The 27,995-nt window shown below is 37.5% G+C and overlaps 1 protein-coding gene across 6 annotated transcripts in view; it reads left to right on the top strand.

Moving 5' to 3' along the window:
* Mcf2 (MCF.2 cell line derived transforming sequence) overlaps positions 1 to 27,995 on the top strand; it is a 65,929-nt gene that overhangs the window by 771 nt on the left and 37,163 nt on the right. For 2 of the 6 annotated variants that reach the window (XM_090326798.1, XM_090326797.1), the window contains exons 2-8: positions 2,131 to 2,245; positions 3,294 to 3,384; positions 18,328 to 18,447; positions 19,224 to 19,340; positions 21,459 to 21,608; positions 23,589 to 23,722; positions 24,713 to 24,827. In XM_090326798.1, coding sequence (XP_090182924.1) covers positions 2,131 to 2,245; positions 3,294 to 3,384; positions 18,328 to 18,447; positions 19,224 to 19,340; positions 21,459 to 21,608; positions 23,589 to 23,722; positions 24,713 to 24,827 — 842 coding nt within the window. Of the gene's footprint in view, positions 1 to 2,130; positions 2,246 to 3,293; positions 3,385 to 9,075; positions 9,441 to 18,327; positions 18,448 to 19,223; positions 19,341 to 21,458; positions 21,609 to 23,588; positions 23,723 to 24,712; positions 24,828 to 27,995 lie in introns of those variants that run through there. The other 4 variants (XM_090326800.1, XM_090326799.1, XM_090326802.1 and 1 more) reach the window with 2 other exon arrangements.

The raw sequence follows: 27,995 nt of genomic DNA, 5'->3' as shown, positions 1-27,995 counted from the left end.
CTTGTGAATGGTGCACAAAATGTTTAGAGGTCTATAGTTTGCCTTTTGAGTCCTTGAAAACTTTTTGATAGGATGCCATCATTATCTATCAGTATCTTCAACCTGATCCTTAATTCTAGAATATCATTTAGTGAGCATTTATAGTTGTGTAATTTAGTACTTTTCAGTAGTTTCATTTAAAAGATAATTTGGAGCTGGTCACTGGTGAGTCACATCTATAATCCTAGCTATTCAGGAAGCTGAGATTTGAGAATTGCAGTTCAAAGCAGCCTGGGCAGGAAAGTTTTGAGACTCTAAAAAAAAAAAAACCCCAGAATTAAAGGTGTGTCTTAAATGGTAGAGTGCAAGCCTTGAACAAATGGGTTCAGGGACAACATCTGGGTCTTAAGTTCAAGTCCCAAGACTAACACACACAGAAAAATGATAATTTGGGAATGAGGACTATCTCTGAATTTTTTTGGTAAAATTAAGGTAAATAATTTATTTTTCTTTCCATGTACACTCAAGAATAAGAATCTTGCATTTCTTGGAAGTAGTTTTCTTTTTTTTTTTTTTGCAAGTCCTGGGCTTGAGCTCAGGGCCTGAGCACTGTCCGTGGACTTTCTCAAGGCTAGAGCTCTACCACTTGAGCCTCAGCACCACTTCCGGCTTTTTTCTATGTATGTGGTACCAACGAATCGAACCCGGGTCTTCATGCATGCTAGGCAAGCACTTTAACCACTAGGCCAAACTCCCAGCCCCAGTAGTTTTCTTAAATAAGCAACAATTACATTCAAATAAGCAACAATTACATTCACATACACAATATCCATGTAAATATTTTGTGTACATTTCTATCAAACAGTGTGAGATGTGGGGAGTAAAATTTGTGGTTATCAGTTTTGCTTCATATATTTTATAGCATTGTTAATAGGCACATAAACATTTAGGAGTATGTCCTCACTGCTAAATTGACAATATTATCGTTATCAAATGAACTCTACTGAAATTTGCTTATCCAATATTAGACGGTATTAGCAAAGTATATCATTTTCCTTTTTAAGTACAGTTGTACACTTATATTTAATGTGTTTCTCATAGGGAACATAGAGTTGGATCTTGCTTATTATCCAGTTCGACTAGCTTTGAGTTTTAGAATTATATATATATATATATATATATATATGTATATATATGCCAATCATGGGCTTGAACTCAGGGCCTGGGCATGGTCCTTGAATGGTTTACTCTTACCAGCTTACTAATTTTATTGTAAAATATCCTATTTCTTGTTTTTTTCCTTTTCTACTGTCTTTCATATTATATCTCATTTACTATTGTCATATACACCAATATATGTGTACATTTATACACATACATTTGTTTTTACATATTTTAATACCAAAAACTAATTATAAATAAATTTCATTATGTTATTTACATAGATCCATCTGCATGTGAAACTTTTAATTACTCATTTAGAATTAGGCCCATAACCCTGATATCAAAATAGTTATTTCTCAATCTTCATTTATTTTTCTACTTGAAGGATCAACTGTTTAGCCATATTTATTATACGCATTATATAATATTTTCTTCTGACTTTACTAATTCATTTTCTTCTCTTTCTATTCTTTATTTTAATTTAGAAAGCACTTTGCCACCTCTTAAACTTAGTAACATGAGTTTGGTGCCATTTTGTTTTAGATCATCATTTTGGGACAAATTATACTTAGGATAGATTTGTTGACCTAAAACCATTTTTTTTTTTTCTGGTTGGACGGTTGCTCGTGGGGCTTGAAATCTAGGCTTGGGTGCTGAGCTCTTCAGCTCAAGGCTACTGTCCTATCCCTGGGCCTGGGTGTTGTCTCCGAGCATTTCAGCTGGAGGCTACCACCCTATCCCTGAGCCACAGCCCCACTTCCAGTTTTCTAGTGGTTAATTGTAGATAAGAATTCTCAGTCTTTTGTGCCTGGGCTGGCTTTAAACTGAGGTCCTTAGATCTCAGCCTCCTGAGTAGCTAGGATTACAGGTGTGAGCCACCTGTCCTAGCTAAAACAATCTTTTAATCACCCTATTTAAGTATAAAATCTATATTCTTATTTTATTGTCTTACAAATTGTCAATTGATTATTTTTTCTATCCTTTCAGGTGGCCGTGGAAAAGACAATGCTTGGATCATTACTTTTCCAGAAAATTGCAATTTCAAATGTATACCAGAAGAAGTAATAAAGAAAGTGCTTACATATCTGACATTGATTGCAAGGTGCAGCATTTAATTATTTTTAAAATCTTTGTTTTATATCAAATACCTTTGTGAATGTCATAACACAAATGACTTAATATAGCGATTGTTGTTACTATTGTTATAGATAAGTACATTTGATTTCTAACTATATAAGAGATATAACAGAAAGCGAAGCTGAAAGCTGTGTTGCTGTAAAAATTATCCACAGTATCTATGGAAACAACAGTAGAGATCTGGAAGTAAAAGTAGATGACTGATGTCATGGAAGAGAATGTAGGCTAATGATGATGAAACATGGAAACCTTAATTTGCTTAAAAGGAAATCTTACTAGCCAAGACTGAGGATAGCTATTCTTTATTTTGTCCAAGGATAGCTAAGGACACCATTTTAAATGGTTCAATAATTATATTGGGAGATACAAGAAGAAATACATTAATACTAAAATAACTTGAAACTAGAGTACGTTATGATATATACATATCTTGGGGGTGATTTCTCCCAGGATTTAGAATCACAAATCTATTTTTTTTTCCTCTGGGTCATGGGACTTGAATCATGAGCCTGGCCACTGTCACTGAGCTTTTCAGCTCAAGGCTACCACCCTACCCCTGGGCCTTGGCGGCTTTATCCCTAAGCTCCTCAGCTCAAGGCTACTGCCGTACCCCTGGAGCCACAGCCCCACTTCCTGTTTTCTTGAATTTAATTGGAGATAAGAGTCTCAGGTCCTTTTTTGTGCTCTGGCTAGCTTTGAGCCTTGATCTCAGCCCCCTGAGTCATTTGTGTTATGACATGAAATTGCAATTTTAAAAAGCCTGAAGTGAGGCTGTGGTTCAGGTGATAGAGTGGTAGCCTTGAGCGAAATGAAGTTCAGGAACACTGCCTAGGACTTGATATCAAGCCCTAGGAATGGCATTGGAAAAAATGGACTCTGTGATGGTTTCTATATCTAAATCTGGTTTTAGTTAAGCATTAAATTGAAATAACATAAAATACTTATATATATATATGTTTATAGAGGACTTATGTTTCTAGTAAGAGAAAGTATTAACTTCTTTTATCTTGTAGGGAAAACGGGTCAGACTTACGATTTACCATTATTGTGGATCGAAGGTTAGATACATGGTCTTCTCTCAAAATCTCCCTTCAGAAAATCTCAGTAAGTCCCATGCACTGTACACTGACTTCCTGTTTTTATTTTACATTATACATACTGTTTTGATGACATATTTTTTTTTGCCAGTCCTAGGCTTGAGCTCAGGGCCTGAGCACTGTCCTTGGACTTTCTCAAGGCTAGAGCTCTACCACTTGAACCTCAGCACCACTTCCGGCTTTTTCCTATGTATGTGGTACCAAGGAATCGAACCCGGGTCTTGATGCATGATAGGCAAGCACTTGAACCACAAGGCCAAACTCCCGGCCTCGTCATATGTTATTTTAATAACAAGAGATACAATAAAAAATAATGAGATAATGAAGAAAAAAGTACAAAGACAGTTTTGGAAGAGAGAAGATAAAATCCCTACCACTAAATTTTAGTGGGAAAGAGTATATAATTAGTAAGTCGTTCAGTTGATGAGTGAGCAAAAAACTCATGGTTGTACTACATGTTGCTTTTTTTTTTTCTGTCGGTTGTGGGGCTTGAACTTTGGGCTTGGGCACTGACCCTGAACTCTTCAGCTCAAGGCTAGCACTCTATTACTGTGAACTCCACTTCTGGTTTTCTGGTGGGTAATTGGAGATAGGAGTCTCATGGACTTGCTTGCCCTTGGCTGGCTCAGGCTCAGATCTCAGCTTCTTGAGTAGCTAGGATTAGAGGTGTGAGCCTCAGTACCTGGGTCTTTTTTTAAAAAAAAAAAACTTGTATTCTTTTCTTTAGGTGACCAAACTGAATTTGAAGTTAGGGCCCTGTATTCTCATTTGGCTTTTTTATTCAACACTAATTGGTATTCTACTGATTGAGTCCACATTCAATTTTGGTTAATTAATCAGAAACAATTTCATGGACTCTTTTCTTCCCCCAGCTGACTTTGAACCACAATCTGTCTCCAGTTTATCTAGGATTACAGATATGTGCCACCAGAACCTGGCTCAAGGCATAGTTTATGTTTTTTATTTTTGTTGGTCATGGAGCTTGAACTCTGGAGCCTGGACGCTGTCATTGAGCTCTTCTACTCAAGGATAGTGCTCTACCACTAGAGCCATAGCAGCATTTCCAAGGTTTTTTTGTGGTTAGTTGGAGACAAGAATCTCACAGAGTTACCTGCTCTGGCTGGTTTTGAACTTCTATTTCTAGATCTCAGCCTCCTGAGGAGCTAAGATTATAGGTGTGAGCTAAGTGGTGCCCGGCTAAATAAGCATTTTTTTTTGCCAGTCCTGGGCTTGAGCTCAGGGCCTGAGCACTATCCTCGGACTTTCTCAAGGCTAGAGCTCTACCACTTGAGCCTCAGCACCACTTCCTGCTTTTTTCTATGTATGTGGTACGGAAGAATGGAACCCGAGTCTTCGTGCATGCTAGGCAAGCACTTTAACCACTAGGCCATACTCCCGGCCTAAATAAGCATTTTTTTATAAGTATTTTGTTGCACATATATCTAGATTTATTTTCCAAGTCTAGAGTAGCAAAGTAAGTCACCTGTGGTATGACATATCTGTCCTACTGGAATCTTGTCCTCAGCTTTCCAAGATCCTGAGAGGAAAAAAAAATTGTTTCCTAAAAACAAAACAAAAAAACACAAAAAAACGGCACATTAACAAATAAAATCATGCCCACATCCAGGATGTCTTTAGTTTTATTAGACTTACCAGGATGCAGTGACATTTCTTGATCTTTTCCTTTCATGGAAGAGGAGGGAGATGATGAGCTTTACGGACACCTGTGAGCTAACAAGGTTGCAGTTGTCTGAGAAAGTTTCATGGGGCCCACTTCTTCCAATGTATCCAAGATGGTGGGAATCACAATGACTTTTTTTTAATGATTTTAACATCATTAGCTATTTAGATTTCTTTCTTTTTAAAAATGTTTTGGCTTTTTAGCAGTTTATTTTGTAAGAACAAAACACAACTTGGCAATATGTGATATAGTGGGAAAGTAAACTTGTACTAATTTTAATGGTTTTATAAAAACTGTACATTACTTAGGGTACCAGCTGATTTTTTTGTTTTAATTTAATTTTTTATTGTTGGGGTAATGTATAGAAAGGTTACAGTTACATTTGTCAGGTAGTAGGTACATTTACTTCTCACACTTTGAAACCCCTTCTCATGTTTTTATCCCCATTTCTCTCCTCCCACCCACTCCCAAGCATCTTGTTACCCCCCTTCCCTTTAAAATTTCAAATAAACAAATAAATGTATATACAATATACCAGGTAACAAAGTCAGATACTGTAACAATATGAGATTAACTGTAAGGGCAACAAATGAGAAGAGAACTAACATAGTACATTAAGAACAACAGTCACACCAGATAAAGCCCTGTTTCCATATCCTAGAGACCCTTTCAGTTAGTTTCATCCTATTACCTTATGTTTCTAGGTTTTGAGCTATTGTGATCCTCTGCTAGAAGAGTCCTGCATGTGTACCAATTATTACAAATAAGGGTAACCATCTAGCCTATGTTCCTTTGAGTCTGGCTTACTTCACTTAATATGATTTTTTCTAAGTCTTTCCATTTCCTTACAAATGGGGCCGTGTCGTTCTTTCTGACAGCAGCATAGAATTCCATTGTGTATAAACACATCTTGTTGATCCACTCATCAACAGAGGGGCATCTGGGTTGGTTCCATATCTTTGCTATGGTAAATAGTGCTGCAATGAACATCACATATAAAAGATAACAAGGTAAAATATTGTAACAATATGAGATAACCAAAGGATGGCAAAAGAGATGAGTGATAACAGTACATTAAGGACAACAGTCACTCATTATATGGCTTTTGTTTCCTTGAACAATGTCAAGCCTATCTTTGCTCTCTCCCAGTTTTTCTTCCCCCTTCCCACCCACAAGTTGTATAGTTTTTTTAAAAATAATTTATTAACATTGATTTTTACATCATATTCCAAATGACATATTTAACAAACAAGTATTCTAGAAGGGAATCTCTATATACAATCACTGGCACTTACATTTTAGAACATAATTAAAATTAGGCTGAGGGTTTGCATGTCATAGATACATATTAATCTATGTAATAAAACATTATGTCCATAGAGTCATAGATTTTTATGTCTATGTGTTTATATTTCCAATATCATGTCCATAGCATTGGGTACGCAAATATTGAGTCCTTGCTCTTGTACTGTTTGGATCTAATAGCCACATATTAAGGATACCATGCACCTTTTGTTCCTTTGGTCTTGACTTGTCTCACTCAACATGATTTGCTCTAGATTCATCCACTTCCCTGCAAATGATTTGCATTTATTTTATGGCCAGAGATGTGGAGCATTTCTTCATGTGTCTATAGGCCATTCTTATTTCCTCTTCAGAGAAATCTCACTTTAAGCCAGCTGATTTTTTTTATACATTTTTTACATTTTCTATACAAATGGTTTGAATATAGTGCATAAACTAGGCTCCTGTCTCTTTAAAGATGTAATGTTTCTTTATTGTAAAAATATCCAAAATACTTCATTACATTATTTTATATTTGTTTCTACTTCTAGGGCTTGAACTTAGGGCCTTGGCACTGTCCCTGATTTTTTTGCTCAAGGATAGCATTCTGCCATTTGAGCCACATCTCTACTTCCTAGGTGGTTGGACTTCTCAAGTAAATATTCTTTTTTGGTTAATTTTCATCACTGTGCACTAAAAATATGCTTGGACACAAAGCTGGAGTCATAGTTACACAATCTTTTCCAGGTGGTGTCCTTTGTATCTGCTGCTTTCTAACATTTTTGCAATGGCTTGGCCACACAACTAAATTCAGTGATTTTAGAAAACTGCATAATTTCCTTTGAAAAGGACAAATCTATCCCATAGCTCCATATACCATTGAGGTCAGTGGGATAAAGAATATTAAAGGCCATTTTCCATATTGTGGCTTTTGGGATTGGTTCTTGGGCTTGTTGAATAAGTAGACTCTGTTTTATGTCAATAATCAATTCCTTTATACAAACTGTAACACTTAATGCAATAGAACATTTCTTTTCCTGCTTAGCTTTTGTTTGGGGGCCAATACTGTACTTGCTTGATTAAATTAATTTCATTGTCTATCTGGCACAGGGCACCAGTGTTTTGTTTAAGTTTCACTTTTCCATTAAGTAGGCTGCTTGAAATAGAGTTTATACTTTTGCTAAAACAGAAGTACAAGATTTAGGTCTTGACCACATCAAAGTGAGATCAATAGTAGGACAGTGACATATTTTTTAGGGAGTAGTACTCTTTTGTTTTCCCAGGACTGTTCATAATAAGTAAGCCCCAACCATGCTTAGTAAGTGTCTCAGAGCTCAAGTGTTTTTATTTTCCTAAGTGCCAGACTGAAGTGATAGGCAAGAGTCAAGGTCCACCTCTTTGTTCATGCTGAAAAGTATATTAATTCAACCAGAAGTGTTTGGAACTGTTTGAAATAAAGGTATTAATAGCAGCTAATTTCAAGAGCAAAAATTAACATTCAACAGGGATTTCTGGTGAAAGTAACCATTGTGTAGACAAGTGTAATTTTTTGTCCTTTCCTTTCTCTCCATGTATGCTTCCTCTTACTCCTTCCTTTACTCCCTCCATTCCTTCTTTTCTCCCTTCCTTCCCTTCTTCCCTTGCTCTCTCTCCCCTCTCTTCTTCCCCTCCCTTTTTGTGTTTCTAGGGAATTGAACCCAGGACATTGGATCTACCACTGAACTCTTGGCCACAGTGAGAAATATGATGATTTGAACTTAGGGCCTCTGACTTCCTAGGCAGAGACTTTACCACTCGATGCTTACTTTTGAATTTTTGTGCAGGGCTGGTCTTAAAACATGGTTCTTCCTGTGCCATCCATATATCTGGAATTGTCATGCTCAGGTTGTTGGCTAAAATGGGATGTTACCTTTTTGTCTGTGCTGTCCTTGAACTGTAGTCATTCTGATCTTTACTTACCAAATAGCTGAGTTTACAGGTATCAGCTACCATACCTGGCCAGCATCAATTTCTTGAGACAATCCTTTCCTATGTAGTTCAGTATGGCTTTGAATGTGTGATCGTTCTGCCTCTGCTTTCTAAGTGCTGAGATCACAAGCATATACCATCATGTCTAGTATATTATTTTAAGTAAGTATCTGTTATCACAAAATTCAATTTGATTGTAATTTCCAGATTCTAAAATAAATGACCTAAGTTAGGTTATACCTCTTAATTAATAAGGTAGTAGAAAAATATTGTTGATTGCAGATAATATTATACACATTAATGAGGCACTATATACATACAGTACAATGTTTGTATATGTGTGTGCATATATATTTTTCAAATTAAGGTAATTATCAGATGTATCATCTTAAAAATTTATCCTGTCTTTGAGGTGAAGAAGTTCAAAATCCTCTCTTGGAGCTGTTTGGGGAGGGCTCAGTGGGGAGGAGGTTAGTTTCAGAGAAACTCATAGCCATAGAAAGTTCACATATTCTATTCTTTTTAGATTATTATCAGAACAAAAATTCATAAACAAGTGTTTCCCCACGCTTAGATCCAGAATCAACTATAAAAAATACAGAATTTAAAATTAAAAAGTCATAGGCCTGGGGAAGTTGAAAGGAAAAAGATATCAGTTAATACTACCTTCACAAAGATTCTTAGCAGTCCACCTTAAATATCCAACTGCGCAGTGGAGAAAAAACCAGTCCCATCCAGATTTCTCTTCCTAGGAGAGGGGATTTTTTTCCCCTCCACACTTAGGACATGCCTGATCTTCTGGAGCAGTCCAGCATCAGCTAATCCACCGGGTTCAATTAGGCTAAGTAGTTGGGGAATGTGTCAACTCTGAATTACAATGAGCAGCAGGAAAGGAGCTGTCAGCTGACTAATCAGGGATAGTGGATTTTTGTGCAGCACTGCTGCAGCAGTGGTAATGGAAGCAGCTACACTAGCTTTGTTTGGTGGAGATTTCTGGCTGCCGTTTTTAAATACCACCCAAGAAACAGCTCATATTTCATCAGTGAGGCATTGACAATTGGAAAAGAAGAGTGTAAAAGATGGCAGAAGCGAATCCCCCGAGAGGCAAGATGAGGTTCAGAAGGAATGCGGTAAGGGCTCTGTCTGCAGTTCTGCCAAGCCTATTCCCAAGTTCAAGTGCAGAGATGCCGCAGCACCACGGTGCTCCAGCACATTACTGCTTGAGTGGGGCTTTTAAAGACAGATGGTGGGAATGGAGTCTTGTGTTTGCATGGATCACATTAATGTAGTTTACGGAGACTGGCCAAGGGTAATTGAAAGAAGTGGAGGAGGTAGAATATTATTCCACAATCTAAATGTCATCGAGTTTAGGAGAGAGCATTGTTAGGCATGTCATGGACTGAAGAGCGTATTAACAAATTTGAAACATTTGGCTATGTAATTTTAAATCAGGAGTTAAGATAATACCTAGTAAAAGCATTCATGCTTGCTTTGCCTGTGGTCCAGTGGAGTGTAGTGGATTCAGAAGCATGGATCTGGAGATGATTTCATCAGCACTTAGGAAACAGTCTTTGGGCATTACTATAGAAGCAAAAAAACATTTAGGCATCAGTAAATGCTGTATGATCTTTATGGCTACAATTTGTTTCTGAGTTTATACTTTAAAGGAATGAAATATTATTACCTTCATTTTCTCTTCTCTTTCCCCCTCCCCCCCTCTCAATTTGGTCAGTTGTGGGGCTTGAACTCAAGCCCTGGGTGCTGTCCCTGAGTTTTTCAGTGCTCTACCACTTCAACCACAGTGTCATTTCCAGGTTTTTGGTGGCTAATTGGAGATAAGGGTAGCAGGGAATTTAGTGTCCAGGCTGGCTTTGAACCACAATCCTGAGATCTCACCCTTCTGAGTAGCTAGGTTTACGGGTGTGCATCAGACAACATTTTTCTTTCTTTTCATGACAGTCCTGGGGTTTGAACTCAGGATCTGAGTACCTCTTGTGAGTTTTTGTGCTCAAGGTTAATGCTCTACCACTTGATTCACAACTCCATTTTAGCTTTTGGGTTTGGTTTAGTTTTGTGGACGACTCATCACCTGGGCTGGCTTCAAACCAGATCTTAGCTTTCTGAATAACTAGGACTACAAGCGTGAGTCACAGGTGCCTTTTTTTCCTTTCTATTCTTGTTGCATTAGTCATAAGGCCTGACTCTTTCTCCTTTCCTTTCTTTTCTATTTTTTGTGTCAGTGGTGGGTCTTGAACTCAGGGCCCGAGCACTATCCCTGAACTCAAGGCTAGTACTCTACCACTTTGAGCCACAACACCAACCACTTCATTTTTTTGAGTAGTTAATTTGAGATGAGAGTCTCATGGGGACTTTTCTGCCCCGGCTGGCTTTGAACCACAATCCCCAGATCTCAGGCTTGAGCGATCTGTGCCCATCTTCTTTTAAAGGAAAAGAAAGTAACTCACTTTTTATTATGAGCTGAAGTGTGGAAACCTTCCCTTCAGATAATAACTCTGCAAATACTCTTCTACAAAAAATTTCCCTCTATTCATTTATTCATGTAATAAATTACCCAGAAATGTTTTATCATGATATTTAGATATGTTTTAAAGAAATGTTGAAATAATACTAGCTAATTTACAATTAATGCCAAATTGGTCGTCTATAAAAATGTAAATAGATGGCTAAAGCCTTTTTGTTTTGCTTGAAAAACTTAATTTTATCATTAGCATAGAAAAATTGAGACATGACCCACATAAAAAGTGAGGTGGTCAAAATTTGCTGTAGTACCAAAACCTGACATTATGAATCAAAAGTAGAATAAAGAAAATGTTTCATGGTTGCTGAATGACACTGAATATGAATTGATGAGTAAATGATTTTTTAAATAAGGCCTTTAGCACACAGTATTGTTTAAAAAATTACAGCGATAGGCTGAGTGAGGCCTATAATCCTAGCTACTCAGGAGGCTGAGATCTGAGGATTGCGGTTCAAAGCCAGCTTAGGAAGGAAACTCTGAGACTTTTATCTCCAATTAACCACCAGAAAATGGAAGGGGCACTGTGGCTCAAAGTTGTAGAGCACAAGCCTTGAGCAAAAGAGCTTAGGGACAGGGCCCAAGCCCTGAGTCAAGCCTCATGATCATTCCCACCCTACCACCAACTAAATTATAGCTAATACATGACTCTATATTTGGACATAATTGTTAAAGTATCCATACATATAGTTTTCTATGGTGAGAATAGTTTTGACAGTTAATGGACAATTTGCAATGTATAAAAATGTCTGTGTATATATATTTTGGCAATATTTTGTGGAACTGCCATTAGTACTTTTGCTATGAAAGGTAATTGACTTGAGCTTTCAAAAAGTTCCTAATTCCTTTCTGCATACAGTTTTTTCCTCACTGCTAAACTTATTTTCATTTATGTAAAATTAATAAGCACAATATTATTGTGCACAGTAATAAGCATGCAAATAATTAGGGCAGCAAGGTACTCATTGAATAGACATATCTGGTATTTTGCTGAATATAAAAATAGCTTTCAGTGATTAAATAAGGAATGGAGGCTCTGCTGAGGCATCTCTGTCTAGTAGAGAAAGGACATTGTGTTCATATCATATATTGTTGGCCATGGGGCTTAAACTCTGGGCCTGGATGCCATCTCTGAGATCTTCAGCTCAAGGCTACCTCCCTACTCCTTGAGCCACAGCACCACTTTGTGTTTTCTGGCGGTTAATTGGAGATAAGAGTCTCACAGACTTTAGTGCGTGGGCTGGCTTTGAACCTTGATCCTCAGATCTCAGCCTCTTGAGTAGCTAGGATTACAGGCATGAGCCACCACACCCAGCTTCATAAGTATTTTAAAATAACTTATAGAGGAGATTTCATATGTTTGGATGTTAAGTCTGAGTTTATGTTTCTCCTATCTATCCTTGATTCTTTCCTATATTTTTTGTTGTTGGTTGTGGGTCTTGAACTATGAACTTATGTGCTATCTCAAAGCTCTTCAGCTCAAGGTTAGCACTCTGCCACTTGTACCACAGTGCCACTTCTGGTTGTCTGGTGGTTAATTGGAGATAAGAATCTGATTGACTTTACTGCCTAGGCTGGCTTTGAACCATGATCCATAGTTCTCAGACTCCTGAGTAGCTAGGATTACAGGCATGAGCTACCAGCACTCGCTTGATTTTTTTCTCTTATAAATGACTTTTCTCAAGTGTTCTGGGAAGAGATCTCCTTAAATGTACTTGGTTGGCTTAATTATGAAATCAAGAAATGTAGAGAGTGACAAGTATGCCAGATTTGAGCAGAGTGAACAGTATAACCCACCAGTAAATGGTGACAAAATGGTTTGACCTGAAAGGATTTCTGGAGTTGTACTAATCCTAGAGGCTGTGTTAGGAATAAAAGGATGGAAGTTAAAGTTCAAGGACAGTGTTAAACTTGATACTTAGTTGAAATTGCAGTGATTTTAACTCAGTTTGATAAGAGATAAATGTGACAAGAGGGACAAGCCACTAAAGGTATTGCTTGGGATTGTCTGTGCCTGAGCTCACATGACAAGCCAAGTCCTCCCACTGTACTGTTTAAGAATGAAAATGTGGCAGGGGAAGGCAAATGTGGGAGTGGCTCAGACTACTTCCACTTGAGGTCACAGAGTTTCCCCAGCATAGCCTTCACAGATAATTCTGACCATATCAATGTCAGTCATAAGTTAGCCGATCACCATTATATTCTTCTGGGATATTGTGTTATGATTGTTTCCGTTCAGTGGCCTGATGTTACAAACTGTCTTCTATATCTTGCTTCAAATATTATTGGCCCCATTTTATAGGTCAATGTCAAGTCATGGTAAAGGCAAACAATGAGTCTGTGCATTGAGGGCGTAAATGTATGGATCTCATCGTCAGTGCTTACGTTTGCTCATCTGTGAGAGGGGATAAGACCTGCCTTGCAACCATGGTATGAAAGCTCAATGTAACAGTATGTCAACGAGACTGGACATGTCTTTAAAGACTTTCCATGAAGGGTCCCCTTTTATTGTTACTGCCTTTTTTGTCCTAAATATTGAAAAGAATATAAATTAATTGTTACTGTGAGTAAGCATGGCAGTTATATGCATATATGTATATATACATAGAAATATTTTTAATTTTAAAAATATTTGTGTCAATACTAAGACTTGAACTCACAGCCTAGACACATTGTTCCTTACCTTTTTTGCTCAAAACTGGCTGGCATTGTACCACTTGAGACACAGCTCCACTTCTAGCTTTATTTTATTTATTGGTTCATTGGAGATAATAGCCTTTCTGATTTTCTACTCAGGCTGCCTCTGAACCTCCATCCTCATATCCCAGCATCTTATGTAGCTAGGATTACAGGTATGAGCCATTAGCACCCATCCATGTAAGGTATTTTGAACAATATATAACTAGATTGAATGAAGACTTACATATAGATGGATGGATTGCCTCCTTTAGCTACCTCTCAGGAAGGGTCTTAAGCAAGTTTTTTTTTATGGACTTTGATAATGAAATGACTTATCAAGTTTATGCCTATTGTGGTTGTTACTGGTCCAAGATCATGTGGCTGATAGTCATAGAGGGATAGGTGTGAGGAAAAGGGAGGGGATCTATTTTCAAAGATGGAAAGGTAATAGGAAGCTTGCTTTGTGCCAATTTCTTTGATAGACCAATGAGAGCAGCTGCACAGGCTTGAAGTAAGATGGTTGCAGCCACTATGATGTGGCTTGCATATTTTTAGTGGTGTGCCTTTAAGCAATCATATGGTGGAACTAAAAAAAATGTCTTCATGAAGCTCAAATCAGCATTGATTCATCTCTTGTGCAAAGCCTAAAAAAAAAATACCAAAAAAATAAGCAAGCAAGTAAGGCTGCCCCTTCGCTTTTTGGACAAATTCTCCTTCCCTCCCCAATGAGTTACAGTTTTAGAATGCAGAGTTTGATTTTGGGGAAAGTAGCAATTGTGCTTTTTCATGTTTATATAACCATTCAGATTACACATTCTTAAAGCAGCATACCAAAGCAGTTAGAAATGTAGTATTCTCATACAATAGGAAAGTAAAATAAGAAAAAAAGAAAAAGAAAAAAGAAAGTAAGTAGGTGTGATTTATATGTGCTGATACCATGTGCTGGTTGACAGTTCTTTTAAATCCTAGCTTGGAAGGAATGAAATTGATCAAGATGCATTATAACTCACAAATGGACTTGTTGAATTGAAACCCCTTTGTACCACTATTTAAAGATAATAGAACAAATAAACTGGATTATTTTCAGTTATACACATACATGGAAACATTTACTTAGATAAATATCTACCCATAAAGAAAAAGCACTTTCTCTTTGTACCTGTAAGTGTCACTGTGTAGTTAAATGCAAATTAATCTTGCATCTGTATAGTCTATGTGATTAAAATTTCTTAAGAATTCTCTGTACCAGCCAGGCATGTATGGCCAGCAACCACCAAAAAGGGGCATGGCTATATTATTCATATTGAATATGCATATACACATATATGAAGTGTTTTTGTTCAAAGTTTGTGCAGTGACAGAAGGCAAATGTGTTATATTTACACTCCGTAACTAAAGGCTTCACATAGACATTTGGATTTCTAGTTTTTCTTGTGAAAGCAAACATTATAAGCTTGACCCAGTTTCCCACATGACAGTATTGTTCATGAACTGAATAGTATGCACCTGCCTCTTGGATACTACCATTCCGCATAGTCCTTACCCCTTCTGATTGGTCCATCTCATTTGAAGGAAGTGTGTCAGTTGCCAGTTTTTGCCTTACTTAGGCTGTCCTTTAGTTAAACTCCACTCAGTATACATTTCCATAATCTGTCTGACACTTAGAATTGTCTCCTTTGCTTTAGATTTGGAATTTCAGCCTTGAATTTGAGCCTCCCTCCTCCCCCGCACAGTGCTTTTCTAAATACATTCTCTTGTCAGGGGGTCTACAGTCAGTTGAATCTGAGTAGTGAATTCTGTTTCTAAGAAGCTACCAGAGTTTGAAAATGTACTTAACCTTCCCAAACCTCCATGTATTGTATTTCTTTTGTAGCAGCAACAGATTTTTTAGAAATGTAGTGACTTAAACAAAAAACATATATTGTTAGGGTTTTGAAGGACAGAAGTCAATATTAGTCTCACTGGGCTGGGTTTCATCTGTAGGCTCAGAGAAGCTATTTCCTTAACACTGCACACATTCCTTCAACTGTGGCTCTGCAAACAGTCTGACTCCTCTGCTATCACATCTACTTGTCCTCTCCTCTAGACGTGGATAATCTCCTTATACTGCTCATATCTACATATATATATATATATATATATATATCCACACACACACACACACATATATATGTATATATATATATGGATGTTGTCCTTATCAAGAAGAGCACATTGCTATCATTTCTTTCCTCATGGCGGTCCTGGGCAGAGAGTATGGTAGACCTAATGACTACCACATTCTCTTTCTCACTCATTGTGAAAATAAAAACAAAATCAACTCCATGTAAGGGCTTAGCACACTATTCCTATTTCCCAGGGGGCACGATCCTTACAATAAACATTCACTAAATACAGTGTACTCATCCTTGCTTCTTCTCTTCTGTTAAAGCTTTGGCAAGTCCTGAATATGTATGAATTAACAAGTACTATAATATAAAAGAGAAATACATATTTTTGGGGTTTTTAAATTTATTTTTTATTGTAATTAATAAAAGGGTTACATGATATTTGCCAGATAGAAGGTGCATTAATTCACATACTTTGATGCCCTTTCACATGTCTTGGTCCCCATTACCTTCTCCTCCACCCCCCCCCGTCTCGATTTTCCCCCCTTCCTTGTCCAATTTCAAATAACCAAATAAATCCAATATATCATATAACAAAGTGAGATACTGTAACAATATGAGATAACCAAGGCACAGCAAAAGAGATGAGAGATAACATAGTAATGAGCAATTAGAAGTATGTGAAATGTTTTTTTTAAAGAGTATCTATGTAATGGAGTCATGGGACCTTGTATTAGTCATTTAGCACCTAGCAGTTTGGCAAGTGTGAGTTTAGGTTTGAAATAAATGAATGGAACTGGGATTGGCAAATAAAATATATCAGATTTTCATGTGGATATGGAGGACAAACAATATACCTTATCAGGTGCTCATGGATCACACCTGTAATCCAATTGACTCAGGAAACATCTGATGATGACCACTTGAACCCAGCCAGGGCAGGAAAATCTATGAGATTCTTACCTCGAATTAAACACCAAAAAGCCAAAAGTGTACCTGTGGCTCAAGTGGTAGAAAGCTGGTCTTGGGCAGAAAGAGCTTAGGGAGAGTGTCCAGGAAGAGAAGAGAAGGGGAGGGGGAGGAGGAGGAGGGGTGGGGGAGGGGGAAGGAGGGAGAGGGAGAGAGGGAGAAAGAGAAAAGTCAGAAAAAGAAAAAGAATCTGGTTTAAACTGCATGGTTTACCTTCTAAAATAAATAGTATAGTGCCATTAGTTATTATCTGTATATAGCTATTGCTCTAAATTGGCCACAGAATTTCAGTGGAGCTAACAGATTGATAAATATCAATAAAAATTCCATAAATGTCCTATAATGAAAAACTTTATAATTGCATAAAAATAAATGAAATTTTCATTTAAAAAATGCAAGGCCCGTGCTGGTGGTTCACACCTGTAATCTTAGCTACTCAGGAGGCTGAGATCTGAAAATCACAGTTTAAAACCCACCACTAAAGTCCAGGAAACTCTTATCTCCAATTAATCACCAGAAAACTGGAAGTGGCACTGTGGCTCAAGGGTAGGATGATAGCCTTGAACTGAAGAGCTCAGGGACAACAGCCAGGCCCAGAGTTCAAGCCCCACGACCTACCAAAAAATGCACTTTTGGGGGATTATGTGTTGATGAACTCAATGATCCTACTTAAAAAAATAGAAACTCGACATTTAAAATTTATATCTCTTGGGGCTGGAGTTTGGCCTAGTAGTAGAGTGCTTGCCTAGCAAAAATGAAGCCCGGGGTTCAATTTCTCAGAACTACCTACACATAAAAATCCAGAAGTGGTGCTGTGGCTCAAGTGGTAGGGTGCTAGCTTTGAGAAAGCTCAAAGGCAGTGCCTGTGCCTTTAGTTCAAGCACCAGGTCTGGCAAAAAAAAATCAATAGTATAATTCAAAACCAAAACTAAATTTCACAATGATGCTTTAGAGTCTAACTCTTTATAAGTAGGAGTGTATTTATGTACTATGAGCATGTTACAATTATTTGACCTGGCTATCTTACAAGCTTTCAAGCTTATTCCATTTAATTATGTATTTTCTGTTTTGTGTCCAGTTGAGAGCCCATGCTGTCATGTCTGTCTGTCTGTCTGTCTTTCTTTCTTTCCTTCTTTCTTTCTTTCTTTCTTTCTTTCTTTCTTTCTTTCTTTCCTTCTTTCTTTCTTTCTTTCCTTCCTTTCTTTCTTTTTCTTCCTTTCTTTCTTTCTTTCTTTCTTTCCTTCCTTCCTTCCTTCCTTCCTTCCTTTCTTTCCTTTCTTTCTTTCTTTCCTTTCTTTCTTTCCTTTCTTTCTTTCCTTTCTTTCTTTTCTTTTTCTTTCTTTCTTTCTTTCTTTCTTTCTTTCTATCTCTCTTTTTCCTTCCTTCCTTCCTTCCTTCCTTCCTTCCTTCCTTCCTTCCTTCCTTCCTTCCTTCCTTCCTCCCTTCCTCCCTTCCTCCCTCCCTCCCTCCCTCCCTCCCTCCCTCCCTCCCTCCCCTCCCTCCCTCCCTCTCTCTCTCTCTCTCTCTCTCTCTCTCTCTCTCTCTCTCTCTCTCTCTCTCTCTCTCTCTCTTTCTTTCTTTCTTTCCTATTTTGTCAGTCATGAGACTTGAACTCTGGACCTGGGTACTATCCCTCAGCTCTTCAGCTTGAGGCTACCGCTCTACCCCTTGAGCCACAGCACCACTTACAAGTTTTCTTTATTTCTTCTGTTCTTTGTTTCACAGGCTTCTTTCCCTGGGAACTTGCACTTGGTTCTGGTTTTACGTCCTACGAGTTTTCTTCAACGCACTTTCACAGACATTGGATTTCGCTTTAGTCAAGAGGATTTCATGCTCAAATTACCAGTAAGAGTATTGACTCTATGATCTTTCCTTTAAATTCATGTGAACACTTTGTACCATGCTGTTAATATTTTACATGTGCCCACATCACATTTAATGTAAAAAAGCTAAACTATGTCTTACAAAAAATGTAAATTTGAAATACCCTCAAGCCTACAGCTTGTAACTTTCAAAAAGGAATAGAATAAGCAATTTACAGCAAAACAATTCCTTTAGAATAATGTATGTTCTATGTTCTGTATGTGTATATATCTTTCTCTGTGTATATAATGAGTAAGATTTATTTTTCATAAACATGAAAGAGGGTTTTGGTTTTGAACTCCCATGAACTCCCATTTTGAGCTTGTTCAGTGTACCACGTTTTTTGTTTTGAAAAGTTACTTGGATGTTTCTATTGCTAGGAGTACATCTTTCATAAATGTGTGTAGCATTGGACAGTTCACTCCTGCTAAATTATAGCCTACTGCGCTTTGTCATTTGTTGTGAGCATAAACTTTTTTTCCACCTAAAGCATGGCCATTCGCCATGGAAAATTTTAGACAAAGAAGAATTGTTTTTGTTCCTATGGAGATTAATTTTGCTTTACAGGAAAATGTTTAGCATTCAGCTATTACCTGAAGAAGATAATACATACACATATGGTGATGGAGACAGGAAAGACCTATTATATCCACGTATAGGAGATAATGTTCTGCTGTCTGCTAAAGTTCATTTTACAGTTTAATGGAGGGAATGACATGCAGGACAGTTAATAGTGTCTTTCTTGCTTATTTATATAGGTTGTTATGCTGAGCTCAGTTAGTGATTTGCTGACATACATTGAGGACAAGCAGTTAACCCCCGAGTTAGGCGGCACCTTGCAGTACTGCCACAGTGAATGGATCGTCTTCAGAAATGTATGTTGCTTTTGCCCTTACTGTAGAGACTGTAGTTCCTTCTAGCCTTATAAGTCTACTTCTTGAAGTTTTTCTTTCCTATTTGGGAAAAACCTGATTTGGGAGTCTCCTGCTTTTCAGGTACAACTATAATTCAATATTTCGATTTTCTTCCATAGGGAATATCTAGAAATGATGAAGAGGATGCAGTTGAAAGAGAGGCCTAGGGAATAAAGAGTTTTATTCATTTCCAGCCCCTTCTGTGTCTACGTAGCATCATAAAGAAGCAAAGGGTTGGGATTGAAATCCTGGTATTGCTGATGTTAGCTCTATGACCTTAGGCAATTTTCCCAAGTATAAAATGGGACTGATAACATCTTTATTGGCCAGGGATTTTAGGAAGATTAAAGGAGAAACAAGCATAACAGTGTTTGCCTCCAATATAGTAAATTCCCCATAAATGCAATTGATATAATCAACTTCATCATCTTACTTAGTTTTTGAAATTTACAAAGAGGTAAAGCTTTGTGCTTCCCAGATTGAAATCTGTGCTTTAAGTAGCTTGTCTTCAAGTCCCAGAGATATGGCAACTGTTCTAAAAGTAATAATGGTGCTTCATTAATCATTAAATCATGGCTGTATTTTTCTCTCACCTACTCATTCAGCAGTTCATTTAATAGATTATGCAATCATTTATTCATTCATGAAAGTATATTTCCCACATTTTCAAAATCCACCCTTTAATAATCCAGAAATCCTAATGAAAACAGCAGATACATTGAGGATCTTGATAAAGAGGTGGCTGATAAGGTTTCGTCATTTCCTTCATCTTTCTGTGCAGTAGTTGATTTTGGAAATAATAACCTCATTTGCCATTTCACGGCAGAAGCGCCTTTGAAATGACAGTTTCAGATGTTTGCAGTACTGGCAATGAATTTTTGGGACAGGTTGTAGCTCAATTCCTTAGACTATCACCTTGTTTAGGATAGTAATGCTTTTCATGAATGATAGTAAATACAAAGTAGCTTTGCTGTTCTCAACTATCTTCAGAAATGGAGTTACTATCCAGCAATTTTGCCAGTTAGAGTTTGAAAAATATAAGGAAAACACTAGTCTCCAAGGGCATAAATATATCTACAGATAACATTGTGTGTGTGTGTGTGTGTGTGTGTGTGTGTGTGTATGTGTATGTGTATCTATCTGTGTGTATCTGTGTGTCTGTGTCTGTGTGTTTGCTGATAATGGGTTTGCATTTAGGGCCTCATGCTCTAGCTTGGCTTTTTGCTCAAGGCTGGGGTTCTACCACTGTGAGACATAGCTCTATTTCTGGCTTTTTGGTGGTTAATTGGACATAAGAATCTCACAGACTTTCTTGCCCAGACTAGCTTTGAATCTAAGTCGTTACATCTCAGCCTCCTGAGTAGGTAAAATTACAGGCCTGAGCCAGTAGCATCCAATAGTACATGACATTGTTAAAGGGAAGGGGGAAACAAGATGATTGGGAGGGGTTAGGGGGAGCGAAATGGGGACAAAAACATGAGAAGGGGTATCAATGTGTGAGAAGTAATGCACCTACTACCAGACAAGTGTAACTATTACTCTATACATTATCCCGACTATAATAATATTACAAGAAATGGTTCTCATGAGGATCTGAGGGATATGTCCAGAAAATTTAGAAAAAAGAAAAGACAGGGAAGAAGAACTTTTCTCAGAGGGTTAGACACAGCTTTAGTGTTGATTGCCAAAGGTAACACCCAATTTTGGTAGCAGAGGAGACTCATAGCACATATCTTCGCTGTGATACCTGCATCAAATCAGTACAATGCCTAATGTAGTTCTTTTTTTTGGTCAGTCCTGGGGTTTGAACTCAGGGCCTGAGTACTATCCCTGAGCTTCTGTTGCTCAAGTATAGTGCTATACCACTTTGAGCCACAGCACCACTTCGGGTTTTCTGGTGATTAATTGGAGATAAGTGTCTTGGATTTTTCTCCCTGAACTGACTTTGAACCACGATTCTCAGATGTCAGCATCCTAAGTAACTAGCATTACAGGCATCAGCCACTAGGGCTTGGCCTAATATCTGGGTGTTGATGTTTTGGATATAGATATCATTAAAGATTCACTGACTTCTTACAGGCTATAGAAAACTTTGCCCTCACAGTGAAAGAAATGGCTCAGGTATTACAGTCCTTCGGAACTGAACTAGCTGAAACTGAGCTACCAGATGACATTCCGTCAATAGAAGAAATTCTAGAAATCCGTACAGAAAGGTACCACCTGTTAAAGGTATGTGACCACTTCACACCTATTGTTACCTGTAGGAGGTTAAAAGATATTTATGTCTTACATTACAAAAACAATACTTGCTAAGAAAAGAATGCATTGTATCTTTTACATCTCAGTGTCTACCTTGTAAATGATGTGTTATCTTGACAAGATGTTTATTTATGAATATATAATATGTCAGAATACGAAATCTGCAGTTATTTTTAAGTCATATATTCTCCCCATGAAATGTCCTTTCTTTTGGAAGGTAAGGGTGAAAATTAAGAGTCGGATAGGTGTTCTGTTTGACATTGTATCTGTACAGGCACAGTATGAAATGGGAGAAAGAGCACTTAAAGCAGAGTCAGGGTGCCTGGTTTCTTATTTTGTCACTACCACGAGTTAGTGTTGAAACCCAGGCTAGCACTGCTCTCATTTTTTTTCACACATTACTACTGCTTAATGTTCCCAGCCTAAACAAGAATGACAAATCGATTTTGTTCTCTTACTCAATTCTATATGGATTGGTGGGTTTGGAAGGATGTGGAAGCACAATTCTGACAATGAATAAATGCTTTTAGAGTCATTTTCCTCAGAAAGATCAAGAGCTATCTGGGGTTGGAGGTATGGATCAGATATACTAGAGCACTAACTAATGAGAAAAGTGTCAGTTTCTGAGTTTGGGTCCCAGTCTCAGACCTAAGAAAAGAAACTACCTAGAATCCAAGTACCACTTATGTTTTTCACGGGAGGAGGAGGCTGGGTACACGAACAGGTTTTAGTTCTATATAAGGTATATGTCTTAGTTAATGTAAAGAAAGAGATTATGAAGATTTGAATCACAATCTGAAGGTAAAATTTTGTCCAAGAAAAACAAAGCAAAGCATAACAAAACAACAACAAAAATCTCTGCTTTCTCACAGAGGAGCCATGTCAGCCAAGCTCCGCTGAGCTTTGCTTATCTTCCCTTCTATCTACAATGGGTAGAATGATTTATGATTATGATGATATACACAGTCATTCCGGCTATTCAGTTGTTGCAAAAATAGCATGAGATAAAGTATGCAATGTACGCATGATGGTTGTTAGCATGTAGTTGGTGTTTACCAATATTAATTCTTTTTTCTTTTTTTATATTAAGGATTAAACTGAGGGCCTGACACATTCTACTACTCAGCTAGACTACCAGCAATTGCTGCACAATTGTTGCTTGCCATTTTAGAGGGTCCTTGGACCTCCTAAAGAAAATACTAGATGGCAGGGAGTAGTGTCCAGTGGTAGAGTGCTTGCCTAGCATGCATGAAGCCCTAGGTTTAAGTCCTTGTTCTCATATACACAGCAAAACTGGAAGTGGTTCAAGTGGTAGAGTGCTAGCTTTGAGGAATCTCAAGGACAGTTCTCAGGCCCTGAGTTCAAGCCCCAGGACTGGCAAAAACAAACAGAAAAATAAAGAAAGAGAAAAAGCTAGATCCTTCTAAGGTGCTTGAAGAAGGTCATGTATTTAGAAAGTCTCCTAGGATCAGACATTCTGAGTAACAATATATGCACTGTAATGTGAATTAAACCTAATGTGCAATTAAATAAGACATAAGGCAGAGAGTGTTTGGTAACAATTATGGATTAGTAAGAAGGGCTGGAAATTGTCAGCATACATTGTTATGTGTGATAGTAAGGTCATCTTTGTTTTATTCTTACTGCTTTATTTCAGCATATTACAACACTTAGCAGAATAGAATGGAATCATTTGGAACTTACCATCCATGAGAGAAGGCTAGAAACAGCATGTGTAACCTCTGGCTATAGCTAGTTTATGAAATGCGATTGTAATATCCATCTGTAAGGCAAAGACTTCATAGATCCTCATAGTTGTGGGCTATGACAATAGCTGTGAAAGCCAAGGTCATTTCTGTTGTGTGTGCCATAAGTGTGCATTCCCTTTATCTCTTGTGGTTCAGGGTACATGACTAACCAGCCGATAACTTCTGTTGTGTGTTTATACAGAATGAAATTATGACTGTCACCAAACAAGGAAAAATTCTGCTAGCAAATCTCCAATTACCCGCTGCTGAAGGAGCTATGAGTTCAAGTCTTGAGCATCGTCATCCCATGTGTGGTGACTGGCAAACTGTCAACAAGTAAGTCGTACCTTCTTGGAGTTGCTTTATTCATATGACCCCCCCGACTCCAAAAATATATATGTATATGTGTATTTGGCTTGATGAGGTGGATTTATTGTTCTCAATGTGATGATCTTCAAGTGTGTGTATTTTCCTACATATCACATCATCTCATTCTTTAGGGCTGGGATGAATGTTACTCCAGTATTTTTGCTGGAATATGAAATCTAGACTTAAGATGATAGTGATGATGATGATGATGATGATGATGGGGATATAAGTCTCTGGGGGACTTAATGGGATTAGCATGAGGGAGAGGGAAAAAGGATTTTATTGGCTAAAATGATTAAGTAATATCTTTTAGAGACAGACAGACAAACAGATATACAGAGATACAATAATAAACCCCAGAAAACACTTTAAAACTTAAAAAAGACAGGAAGTAGAAGGGGAGTTAGAGAATGTAATAATAGATATGAGGGAAGTGAATTTGTTCAAAGTTCATTTTACATACCTATGCATTTATCGCAATGAAATTACCTTATATAGTTAGTGTATGCTATTAAAATAGTGTATAATTTATATTATGTAAAAAATCAATTTCTGGGACAGGAGTGTGGCCCAGGGGTAGAGTGCTTACCTTTTATGCACAAAGACCTGGGTTCAATTCCTCGGTTCCATGAAAATGCCATAAGTGGCTCCGTGGCTCAATTGGTAGAGTACTAGATTTGAAAAAACTCAAAGATAGTGCCCAGTTCAAGCTCCATGACTAGAAAAATAAATAAATAAATAAATAAATTTATTTATTTCAGGATTTTCCTGGAATCTGTGCAGTGCTAGAAATGTCTGTGGCCCTCTAGAAATTGGAGATCTTGCTTCCAGCTTGATCACTGTTGCATCCTATTTCACTTTGTCTCCAATTATTCATGTCCAAGTTTACCTGCATATCTGCAATACAGATGGCTGCTTTTATGGATTATTTCTTTTTACTTTTTTTTCTTTGTTAAGATTGCTGATTCAAGTGTATGATATGGAAACTGCTTTTGATGGATTTTGGGAAAAACACCAATTAAAAATGGAGCAGTATTTGCAACTATGGCGATTTGAACAAGATTTTCAAAAGGTCAGTTAAAATATATTTATTGTTAGCTTTTGGGCTTTGATAGCCTCTCAGATTGGCTTCAGATTCATGGTCCTCTTGCTTCAGCCTCCAGTGTTAGGATTATTGGCATTTACCAAATTTGGATTCAAATCTTTCTTTTTTCTTTCTTTGTTTTTTCTTTTTCTGTTTTTTTTTTGTTTTGTTTTTGGTCCATCATGGGACTTGGACTCTGGATCTGGGTGTTGTCCCTGAGCCCTTCAGTTCAAGGCTACCACCCTACCAGTTGAGCAACAGCACTACTTATGGTTTTCTGGTGGTTAATTGGAGATAAAAGTGAGGGACTTTAGTGCCAAGGCTGGCTTTGAAGTGTGATCCTGAGATCTCAGCCTTCTGAGTAGCAAGGATTACAGATGTGAGTCACCAGTGCCCCCACTTTAAAATATTTCATCACACATTTCTTTTTCAGTGTGCCAGAGCTTCTTAATTTTTTTTGTATTTAGGAATCTAGTCTTGTATGATATTCATTTATACCTATACACAAAAAGGAAAACACTGTCTTGAGGATTTTTATTTTAAATATAAAGTGTTTTCAAGCTATACAATAGCTTTCCAAAGAAATAATATCCACTTCCTTCTTGTTTTTTTAGCAATATGATCTAAGGATGTCTTTATTTTTCATATATTTTTATTGTAATTAATAGAAGGGTTACATTATATTCACCAGATAGAAGGTGCATTACTTCATGTACATTGATACCCTTTCTCATGTCATGGTCCCCATTTCCCTCAGCCCCCCCCCCCGCCGCTCATGTTGTTTTGCCCCCTTCCCTATCCAATTTCAAATAACCAATCAAGCATATATACAATATATCAGATAACTAGGTGAAAAACTGTAACAATATAAGATAACCAAGGGACAGCAAAAGAGATGAGAGATAACATAGTACATTAAGGACAACAATCACTCATTATATGCCTTTTGTTTATATAGTCCTTTCATTTAGTGTCATACAATATGGCCTTATGTATCTAGGTTTTATTCTATTGTAAATCTCTGCTAGGAGAGCCCAAGGTTTCTACTGGTAATGACAAATGAGGGAAACCATTGAGCCTATGTTCCTTTGAATCTGGCTTACTTCACTTCATATGATTTTTTCTAAGTCTTTTCATTTCCTTACAAATGGGGCAATATAGTTCTTTCAGACAGCAGCATAGAATTCCATTGTGTATAAATACCACATCTTGTTGATCCACTCATCAACTGAGGGGCATTTGGGTTGTTTCCATATCTTTGCTATGGTAAATAGTGCTGCAATGAACATCGCTGTGCTAGTCATTTGGTATGTCCTTGTTTCTGGACGATCGGATAAATGCCCAGTAGTGGAATTGCTGGGTCATAGGGGAGCTCTATGTTTAGTCTTTTGAGGAACTGCCATACTGCTTTCCATAGTGGCTGAGTGAGTTTGCACTCCCACCAGCAGTGTGGTAGTGATCCCTTCTGGCCACATCCCCTCTGGCATCTGTTGTTATTAGATTTCTTGATCATGGACATTCTAACTGGAATGAGGTGGAATCTTAGACTTGTTTTGATTTGCATTTCTTTTATGGCCAGAGCATTTCTTCATGTGTCTATAGGCCATTTTTATTTGTTCTTTAGAGAAGACTCTCTTTAAGTCTTTGGCCCATCTTTTAATGGGATGGTTATTTCTTTGGAGATTAGTTTTAGAGTGATTCAATTTTTTGAGCTGTTTATATATTTTAGATATGAGTCCTTTGTCTGTTGTATGGTTAGTGAAGATCTTCTCCCACTCTGTAGGCTTTCTAGCTATGTCCTTTGCCATAGAGAAGCTCTGCAGTTTAATGCAGTCCCACTTAGACAGACTTTATCTGATTTGTTGTATTTCTTAAGAAAGTTTTGACCTGTGCCAAGGGACCTAGTGTATTTCCTATTCCTTCTTGTAAAGTTTTCAGTGTGTCTTTATTTTTTTTTTGGTAGTCCTGGGCTTGAGCTCAGGCCCTGTGCACTGTCCTTGGACTTTTCAAGGTTAGAGCTCTAGCCCTTGAACCTCAGCACCACTTGCAGCTTTTTTTTTCTTTGTATGTGGTACTGAGGATTCGATCCTGGGTCTTAGTGCATGCTTCGCAAGCACTCTACCACTAGGCCAAACTCCCGGCCTAATGATGTCTTTTTTTTATGAGTACCAGTACTAAAGTTTTAAATGAAGACCCCCATGCTGTCTTCTGTGTTTCTTGCTTATGGCTGGTACTCTGCCACTTGAGCCATGCCTCCAGTCAAAACATTTGCTAGTTCATTAGCGAGGAAATATAATATGTTTTTCTGTCTGGGTGAGTCTTTGAACCTCCATCTTTCAGGTCTTAGTTTCTTGAGTAGCCAGCATTATAGGCATAAAGTACTGGTGACCAGCTCAAATATTTTTTTCTGCTCCAGGAATTTGTTTCTCACAGATGAACCCAAATCATATTTAGCTATACATGATTCAGAAGATGAAATTTGTTCTAGGTGGATCCCTTGGATAACTACCTGCCACGTGTGTGTTGTCTTTGGGATATGGCCATGGTCTCTAGGGAAAGTCATTTTACTTCTCTCTTATTTCTGAGCTGCTACTTTTTTGCTAATGGATGGCTGACTTGCATGATATTTCATTGGTTCAAAAAGAATTTAAGTTTACAAGGGCTATTACATTGTGAATACAGAACGTAGTGACCACTAGCCATTTTCTTTCTTTGAGTCAAAGAGCCTTAGAAATGCCAGATTATTATTATTTTCTATTAAATAATTTATTAACATTGATTTTTACATCATATTTCAAATGACATGTTTAACTAACAAGTATTGAAGAAGGGAATCTCTATCAGATTATTTTTTTAAGTTTATTGTTATTCTAGAGGTGATGTACACTGGGATTAGAATTCCACGAGTCAGGTCATGAGTCCATTTCCTTTCGTACAGTGTTTTCTGTTCCTCATTCTCTCCCAATCCCTCCCATCTCCACCCACAAGTTGTATCATTCACTTTCATCAGTGTCCAGTGAGCTCCACTGCTGTACTTTTTACCTATTTTCCCTCGTGTTTTGTGCCTTACCCCCTACTGCAATACATGCATGTGAATATACTATACATAAGGTAAAGAAGATAAACATGAAAAAAACAAAAAGTCTTGTTTCAATA

This window comes from Megascapheus bottae, chromosome X (assembly GCF_031878675.1).
Source record: "Megascapheus bottae isolate mThoBot1 chromosome X, mThoBot2.hap1, whole genome shotgun sequence".
NCBI classification, from domain to species: Eukaryota; Metazoa; Chordata; class Mammalia; order Rodentia; family Geomyidae; genus Megascapheus; species Megascapheus bottae.
Note: the sequence above shows the minus strand (reverse complement) of the source record. Positions and strands in the feature narration are given on the sequence as shown.